A 9,760-nucleotide genomic window follows, 5' to 3' on the forward strand; every position below is an offset into this window, starting at 1 on the left:
GCCGCACCAGATCCCCAAAGTGCCCTAAATGATTTTCTGAGGGCCGGGTCCTAGAAGACTGGGAAGAAAAAAGGAATGGATCATCTCAATTTCTCCTCCTCCACTGCTTTGCAGTAGCATTAGATAAATTGAAAATGTACTGAAAGAAGAAGACTCTAAATATTAGACCTTCTACTTTAACACAGGCTTTAACTAGACACTTCACCATGCCTAACTGTGCCAATGGCAGGAGATAATTCCGGGGATCAAGGCAGGCTCTCGTTCTTCAAACTAGACACACATTTTTCCCCCTCTGACTAGCAGGAAGGCAAGACTACAGTTTACATCACACAGCACTCCGTATGCATTTTTCAAGAAGGCCCAGCTTGGAGACCATGGCTAGAGACCTCAGTATGTCTCCAACTTTTTCAAGGGAAACTACTTCTAAACTCCTCCTTTTGTCCCCCAGCCCTGGAGAGGACAAGGCATTTAAGATTCAGATATAGTGAGTGCTCTGAGGTTTGACTAGATTTCTTTCCTGTTCTTAATTCTTATTTGACTTTTTATAAACATCGTCATCAATAGGGAAAGCCTTTTCTAAGCACCTCTTGAGTGCAGAGTGATCTAGACTGGGCCAAAACAGAGATACCCTCTCTCTCCTCTTGTGTCCCCACTGCTCATTTCTGGCAGAAGGTACACAACTGGCACTCAGGGCAGACTGACTCTTGGAGAGTGAGGACGACTGCTCATTAAAGGTCCAAAGTCTGGGAAAATTAAGAATTTTCTGCTAACTGTTAACTGCTAACTTCCTTCTCTGTTGGATAATGACCAAATTTTAGTGCTCAGAGTGACAAATGTTAATCATTAATAATACTTTACATAACCACTTTCAGTTCTTTAGGCTGACACTTTGGGTATGGACTTGCATATTTCTAAATAATGTGTTTGTTGCTATTTTCTTAAAACTTCATTTCCCATATGCTTTCATATCCGTCACCTCTATTTCTACAGTCTGACTTCCACCATCTCTCTCAACCATATGAAGACAAGGCGGGTATTATCTGAACTTCTCAAATGGAAACCAGTCACAAAGAGGTTCAGTAACTTGCTCAACAAAATTTCTTGAATTTTCTAGAAACCGTTTAACTATTTTACCCTGGGTAGCTATGAGGTTGTTAAACAAAAAACTGACTTTATACCTTTGCTACTTAAATTTTTATTTTTCCTATGACCACTACTTTCATAATTTAAAAAAAGGAATATAGTTTTACAGGAAGGAAGGAAGAAATTCATTCTTCTGTGATTCCAGGATTCCCTTTTGGGGACTAGGCTGGATAAAAGATCTCCAATGCTTTTTCAATCAATCTTCATAAAAATCAATTCAAGATACAATAAAATTAGCTAACCTTTATTGAGGACTTACATTGTGGCAGGCACTATTAAAAATTATTTAGATCTATCGATTCATTAAATCCCTACAACCTCATGAGATAGGTACAACAATTACTCTCACTTTATAGATGAGGAAACTGAGGCATAAAATGTTAAGACACTTGGCTAGAGTGGCAGAGGCCATGTTCTTCACCACATGCTACGGCAGCGCTCCTGCCTTCTACATTGTGAAAGAATAAGAAGATAGATTTCTGTCTGCCAAGCCTTCAGTTCTCTTCCCAGGGCCCCTGGCTGCCCTTTGTCTGAGGGAGATCACAGAACCTCCCCCTTTCACGTCACAAGCGCAAAGGAATGCTCTTGGAGAGTCAGCCACTGCTATTGAGTATCTCATTGAAAAAAAAAGACAGCACTGAGCATGATGTAGAGGAGAAAGTTCCCTGAATTAACTTCAAAACCTCCACCTTTCCTGGTGTGTGTGAGTGTGTAAGGGAGGGGAAGAGACTTTTAAAAGCTGCAGGCACACAGAGAGCTAATGCCTTCTGCCATAGTACACAGAGGAGTCCCAGAAATGCTGGTCAGGGGACACAGAGACAGGACTCTGTGCTGCCCAGTGTGGGGAACCTGACCCAGAGAAGAACCAGAGGAAAGGGGGCTGTGCCTGTCACCTTGGGATCTCTGTCAAGTGTGATGAGAAATAACTTCTTCCCTTAGTTCTTGAACACTAGCCAATTAGCTGCTAATTAGTTTGTGTATAAATTCCAAGAGGAAGGCTGAAAATTCAATATCAACTTCGGCAATGAGGTTCTCCTCCAAAACCTGGTTTTGCCAATTTCTCAAATAAGCCCCTGTATCACACAAAATATGGTCTCTGCCTGGGCTTTAGAAGAGCCAATAAGCAAGGGCACACATTCACAGCCTCTCTAGCCAGCTGTAGACTAGCTACCCCAAAGAGCCCTCCTGCCAGCAGCTTTAAGCAAAGCATCATGAGACATAGAGGCCACATGGTCTTCCTTAATCCATAAAATGAGAGATCTGAAAGAATGGGGGAACTTTTAGCGTCAAGGGAAAAAACTGTATGTTCTGTGTTAGGAATGCTTCTAACACAGGATTTTAAGAAGGACACACATGTGATGTAGCAACCTACTGGACTGGAAAGCTCTGGAGTTAAAGACTAGAACAAATATTTCAGTGAACACCTACTATAAGTAAGGTACTTCCCTAGGCCAAGTGCATGAGCACTCTCGCATGGAGATCTCAATCGCAGAACAGGTATCTCAAGTAAAAATACAAGGTCAGCAAAGGGCACCTGCTAAATGCTTGGTACAGAGAGATATTCTGTCACTTAGGGAAGGCATGATCTCCACGACATGCTGGGTGGTCAGGGAAGGCCTTATAGAGCAGGGGCACTTGACATTCTGAAGGCAGAATGAAATTTTTCTAGAACTGTGGTCCCTAAATCATCTGAGGAATACTTTTTAAAACTACAGTTTCTGAACCCCATACCAGGACTTACTGAATCAGAAGCTCTACGAATCTTACCCTTGTATCATCATTCTTTTTTTTAAAAAAAAAATTATTATTGTGAAAGATTTAAAACATACACAAAAGAAAACAGAATAGTGAGCCCACATGTGCCCATCACCCAGTGTCAGTAATCATCAATTCACAGCCGTTTTCTTGCCTATATCCTTATCTACTCCCTTTTTCCCAGTGTTATAGAATTTACATATATTGTAAACCAGGAACTCTGAAGCAGTAAGACCATGGATATGAACTGGAAAATATTCCCTGATCAAGACACAGATTAGGAGCAAGAGAAATCAAGGGAGAGTGGGGACAAAGCCTCAGAGAAATGAGAGAGAATGGTATCTAGGGGAGAATGGCAAACAATTTAGAGTAACTATAAGGTGGGCTACATGGTTGGGGATGGTGGTGATAATGGTCAAAGGACTGTTAGTATGGTGTCTTTATCAAAAGCACAAAAAGGCAGCTCCTCTGGGTAGAAAAGCAGCCCCTTCTTGGGTAGAAGCCGCTACTCAATCAGAGTGGGCCCCACATTCCACTCAGTGCCTGTGCTTCCCACTCCTGTGCCGTGCCCAAACCATAGAGCTGTCTACAGCAGTCTCAGGGCCAGGGTATGAGGGAATCTGAAGGCCAGTGAAGGGGATGGCGCTTTATCTTATAAGGGTTATAGAATGAGAAGAAGGGGAACATGTAACAATCAGCCTGCGCTTTGATAGACTACTGGGCAACAATGGAGGGGAGGTGGACGGACAGAAGGACAGAAAACTGAGAAGCAGTGAGTCAAATCTGCAAACTACTGCAAACTAGCCAGGGGAGAAGGAAGAAGGCCTTGAAGGTCAAGCTTTGAGAGAGAAGTTTGAGAGAAAGATCTTGTTTGGGGTTATAGAGATAACTGTGGGCTGGATATAGCGATATGGGAGTTGGTGACACATAGGAGTCATTTGAAGGCATGCAAATGTTGAAATTGCTCAGGGAGAGTATTCAGGGCAAGAATAAAGTGGAATGAAGGCCCTGGGGAAAATCAGCATTTAGAGAATGGGGTTGGAGGGAAGAAGGAGCCAGGCCAAGTGATACAGGAGAGAGTCAGGAAAGTGGGAAGGAGAGGGAGAGCAAGTACGGATCATAGAAGCCAACAGAGCAAAAGTGTTTACAGGTGTGGTAAGAAGGAAACATTCATTTAGGAACGCAGAAAAGAGAAAATTAGAAATGTAAGGGAAAGTCAAGTTTTGGAGTACCTGAAATGACAAGCTAAAGAGTTTGGACTTGGCCTTGAAAAGGCAAGGTAACAAGTATCATGGTGTACAATATGAGTGTGTTGTTCAGGTACACTTCCTAATCTGTTGCTTATCAAGTATGGCCTTGGACACATTATTTGAGTCTCTGAATCCCTGCTAGTAAGCTGTGGATTATACCCACTCTAATAGGAATGGTATAGGGATAACATCTCAAAGAATGACAATTCTTCATGTCATGGCACCTAATAATGCACTGCCTTGTAGTACGGGTGATCCTTTCACATATCTAACTCTCTGTATCTCTAGCTTATAAACTGCTTTGGGGGTAGAGATTAGAGTTTTAAACTAACTGAAGTCAATGGTCACTTGTTGACTACTCAGGGCAAGACAGAAGAGAATGCAGAATAAGAAGATTGAGGGGTTAAAAAAAAAGAAATGGCCCTTAACAGAATCTGCAACTTAGTGAAGGATGCACATGGATGTCTAAACCTAACACGAGGTGAACAGTGGTAGGGGCAGCCATGAAGATCTCAGATTTCAATCATTCTCAAATTGCAAATGAAAGTGTGGGGGATGGAGAGAACCAATCTGGCTGGTGGGATGAGGATTCTGGGCTGAACACAGAGGGTGAGGAGGGGTGTTAGCACAGGAAAGTTTGTGATTGGCAGGTGAGTTTGAGGAAAGCTAAGAACTTTGGTGAGTTTAAAACAAGGCATTGTGGAAAGAAGAGAAAGGTGTATTGGCCTATAGCAGACAAAACCAAAGGCAACCCCCAATGAATGAATCACGTTCTGGCATAATTCTATAATCCCTTCCTCTTGAGTCTGGTAGAAACTGTGACTTATCTCTAATAAAAAGAATGTGGAAAGGCGATGTGATATCACTGTCACAATCACGTGACATTATAGGGCAAAGGCAAAGGGTTTTTGTAGATATAATTAAGGTTCCTAATCATCTGACTTTAAACAAAAGGGAGATTATCCTGGGTATGCCTGATCTAATCAATAATCTCTTCAAAGGGGGGATCCAAATCTTACCTAAAGTTAGAGACTCAAATCAGAAAAGATTTTCTCTCCTGTTGGCCTTGAAGAAACAAGGCACAGGAGTTCTACAGGTGCACGGAAATGAATTCTGCCATAACCATGTGAGCATGGAAGAGGATCTCAGACTTCAGACAAGAATGCAGCCTGGCTGACACCTGGATCATAGCAGAGAGACCCTGAGTAGAGGGCCCAGGTACATCATGCCTGGACTCTTGACCCATGTACACTGTGAGATAATAAACAGGTGTTGTTTTAATCCACTAAGTTTGTGATAATTTGTTGCCCAGCAATAGGAAATGAATACATAAACTCAAAATGTGGAGGGCCATGAACGAACGGCAGGCTAAAAAGTATGAGCTTTATTATGCAGCCTACAGGGAACCACTTACTATTTTGAGCAGAGAGATGCATACTTTAGAAAGCTAAGAGACGTCAGTAGGAAGGGAAGCTTGGGGTGGGGGTTGGTCAGAACCTCTCGGATAAGATTTAATCGGGGCATTGCTCCCAGGAGCAGATCAGCAAAATTCTGGTGAGTGACTATGTTCTGGGTTGAACAAGCCAGCTATTCTAGCCAATTAAAAAGAGTGAGGGGGCGGGGGAAGCAAAATCCAAGTAAAGACATTGACAGCCATTGAAAAAACCTTAAGGAACTTTAGTGTCCTTGTTGCTAATTATAAATATTTATTCCTCCCAGAATTCCTGACCTCACAGAAGAGCCTGCGTAAATAGTCCTGCTCCCTTACTGGAAAATTAGTGTGTGTGTGTCTGTGTGTGTGTGCACGTGCACGCGCACGCGTGCTATGTTATCATGGAAGGGGGACAGGGCAGTAATAAGGGATTAGATGATCTGCAAAGAGTCACTTCCTGTTGGATATTGTCTAGTTCCCTTCCCCTCCTCCGCCAGGATCATAAACCCTGAGACCCCTCGAGCAACTCCTGCTTCTCTGATTCTATCTGCTGGAGACAACTAAGCCAAACAAACTCAGGAAGTGGGAAGATGTTGGGAACAGGAGGAAGTTCATGGCACAGAGGAAAAAGTAAAGAGAATACCCTGATGTTGAAGGAAGAGGGTGGGGAGAGAGAGAAATGAAGGTCACCCCAAGGTCGTTGGGCACCAGGCCTTTAAAATGCCATTCTGGGCTTTCAATTAAAATTGGCACAAACAGTGGGTCTCCTGGGGCTATTAAAATATTAACATTCACAGTGATAAACAGATCCCCAAAAAGTCTTCTGTAAGCAAATTAGAACAAACAACTAAAGTGGGTTGCTAAGAGATCAGTTGGGCAGGAGCCAAAGTCAATTCAAGTGTCTAGAGAATTCTTTATTTTTTTCACCTTCAGGAAAGAGAGAAGAGCTACCTGTAGATGACTCCATGTTGATGGAGGAACATGAGGGCTGACGTGACCTCTGCAGCATAGAACCGGGAACGAGGCTCATCGAATTTTCGGGAGCGTTGAATCTGGAACATGAGGTCTCCGCCATTTACGTACTCCATGACGAAAAAGAGGCGGTCCTGAAAGGAGAGGAGAAAATGTCATTTATCTAATTCTACTGCAGCGGCCCACACAGGCCAGCATACTGTGAGCCCAGCGTAACAGAACCAGGACTCAAGGGGGAAGAAGGTGAGAAGGTGGATAAATCCTGGCAGCCTGCACATAACCTAGAGAGAAAAGTGAATACAGCACACAAATTAAAGTCTGAGGTATTATTTTAAAATCTCTTTGTCTTACTTTTATGGGCATCAGCTTGGTCTAGTGGAAGAAGCCCAAAGTTGACAGAAAGGAGACCTGGATCTTTGTATAATTTGTCACGACCTTTAAATGTGGCTTTGGGAAAGTAAGTTTCTGCCCCTTTGGAGGCTCCAGTTAATTCGACATGTGTGGTTGGTTGAATGATGGCCTCTCCAAAAGATACCTATGTCCCAATCCCTTAATGTGTGATTGTTCCCTTTGATGGCAAAAACAAAAAGGACTTGCAGATGACATTAAGGATCTTGAGATGCGAGATTATCTTGGATCACCAGGGTGGGCCTTACATGCAATCACAAATGCCCTCATAAGAGGGAGATTTAAGAAGGCAGGAGAAGGCAATGGAGTGATGCGGCCATAAACCAAGGAATGTAGCTGCCATCAGAAGCTGGAATAAGCAAGAAAGGACTCTCTCCTAGAGTCTCTGGAGGGAATGTGGCCTAGTGGGCACCTTGTCTTGGCCCAATGACACTGGTTTCAGATATCTCATCTCCAGAACTATGAGAGAAGAGATTTCTATTGTTTTAAGCCAGGAAGTTTGTGGTAATTTGTTAAGGCCCCTTCGCATGAAGGCTACTTTTCACTTTGGATGATGCTCCTTCTCCGATTCTTGCCTCAGCCTTCAGAATGGCCAAAACACAGTTAACACCTCATTGAGGGTGGTGCCTTCTTATCCACAATCCATCATAATGGGGGAAGCTGATGCACCAAAATTCACCTTTGTGCAGTTTCTTGCCTGTAGAGCATGGGGTGCTGATCTAGGCAGCGGGCAAAAATCATAAGCCATCACTGTCCTTGGGGGCCTTATGATTGAGGGGTAGAGATGAGAAATGGGCAGAACGGTGAAAACAAAATAGGAGCAGAGGGCCTTAAAGACACCAGGTAATGAAAGGATTAGAAGAAAGGGGAGCTCTCTGAACTTGGGGGCCATGGAAGATTCTAGATGGAGCTAGGCCCTGAGAGAAGGAGGAGGGAGAGGAAGACAAACAAATGCTTGGATGTGGGAACACAGTAAGAATGCTTAGGGATTGATTGGTAAACTAAGGTCAGCTGGGGAGGAAGGTTCGTGGAGCAAAGGTGAAATGGTGGTGTCTGAGAGGCAGGAGTAGAGTATATTCTAATATATAGAGTCTAAATTAAGTTCCCAGGGGAATATTAGCATACTATATTCAACCAAAATTCACAGAATCATGTCCATTAAGACTGAGTAAAAATCACAATTATACGTATCATGAAGCAATCTTGATAGCACATCTACTTTATTATTGGCATCTCCTTAAAAATAAGTCCATCAGTAGGAACTGTTACAAATTCAGACTACCTTCTCCTGTACCATAATCTCCAGAATTATTCAAGCTTTACAGGTATTCACAAAGGGCCCAAAGTCTAGCTTCTCTTCCATTTGTCCTGTCTCTCTTGTTCAAGGCCTGCCTTTCTCCCTAGAGAGAGTACAATTTTGTACTCAGAAGTACAGAGGCTGCTTTGCTGACCATTCTTTCAATCATCTATTCCCCATTCAAATCTTCATGTCAAAAACCAAATGCTCAGGCCAACCCTAACCCAACAAAACCAGAATTTCTGAGGGTGGGACTTAGGCATCAGTAGTTTTCAAAGCTCCCCCCATGTGACTCCAATGAGCAAAACTATTGGCTCTTTCATCTGGTTTCTGCCAAGGTGATTTGCATCTGTGAGATATATGGATAAGTTATTTGAGTTTTCCTTTTTTTCCTCCCAAGGATTTCCCCAAGAATGAGGGTTCTCAAACTTATCCATCGGAATCACACACGAATTCCTGGGTCTCCAGTCCAGAGCTTCTGATTCAGAAGATCGAAGATGGGGCCTGCGATTCTGCATTACCTAGTTCTCAGGCGATGTTGATTCTGCTCATCTGGGGACCCCACTTTGAGAACCACTACCCTAGAGCCCTTGAGGAAAGCCTTTCATATGGGAAGTACAGCTTTGTCATGTATTCAACATGACCCTAATCCAGCTGAACCTCACCATCAGGAATTGCTGATGCAACGCCATTCCTGGATCACCAACCTGACTTGGGCTTTAGCAACCATGGAGTATTTCCATGGTTATGTTTGAAAATATCGAAATCTTTAAAGAGGAAAAACCTCCCCTCCCTATCTGGCTGCTTTTCATCTTCTAACACTGGACACATCGTATTTAAGGATAGTGGGTGTGGAATGAGAATGAAGAGCTCCCAAGCCAATTTTATCACTTACTGGTTGTGTGACCTCAGGCAAATGATTTTGTTTCTCTGTGTTCAGTTTACTCATCTGTAAAAATGAGGATGATTGTAAGGACTGCCTACAGACTTCTTCTGAGGATTAAATTATATGTTAAAATGCCTGGCTCATAATTGATGCTCCAAAACATTGTCTATTACTATTGTTACTGATGACATTATAGCTTATTATTATCATCAAGTCTTTAGCAGTGTTTTTCCCTGATCACTGCCTCTTTCGACAAACACTTGCTTCTCTTGGTTTTTCAGGCTGCTTTTTTTTTTTCCCACACTATGTTTCTGGTAGTGTTTCTTCTGCCTCTTCTTGTGGGCTTGTCCTATCCCTAGCCCATTAGGTGTTGGAATCCCACAAGAATGGGTTCTAGGTCCTCCCCTTTGCTCATTCTTTGTTCACTGAATGATCTCTTCCACACCCGCTATGTTCAATGCGCCTTGACTCAGATGACTCACAAATGTCTGCCTCCATCTTAAACCTATCCTCCAAGCTGCAGACCCATTCATCCAACTGTGTTTCTGACATCTCCCTCTAGATACTCCGAAGGCACTCAAACCCAACATACTCAAAACTGACTTCATACTCTTTCC

At 43.0% G+C, this 9,760-nt stretch overlaps 1 protein-coding gene across 1 annotated transcript in view; it reads right to left on the reverse strand.

Moving 5' to 3' along the window:
* Positions 1-9,760, reverse strand: part of PRKCE (protein kinase C epsilon) — a 449,749-nt gene that overhangs the window by 68,906 nt on the left and 371,083 nt on the right. The window contains exon 11 of the mRNA XM_006909689.3: positions 6,532-6,686. Within this exon, the coding sequence (XP_006909751.2) occupies positions 6,532-6,686 (155 nt within the window). The remainder of the gene's footprint in view (positions 1-6,531; positions 6,687-9,760) is intronic.

The sequence above is a fragment of the Pteropus alecto genome, unplaced genomic scaffold (genome assembly GCF_000325575.1).
Source record: "Pteropus alecto unplaced genomic scaffold, ASM32557v1 scaffold131, whole genome shotgun sequence".
Taxonomy (NCBI): domain Eukaryota; kingdom Metazoa; phylum Chordata; class Mammalia; order Chiroptera; family Pteropodidae; genus Pteropus; species Pteropus alecto.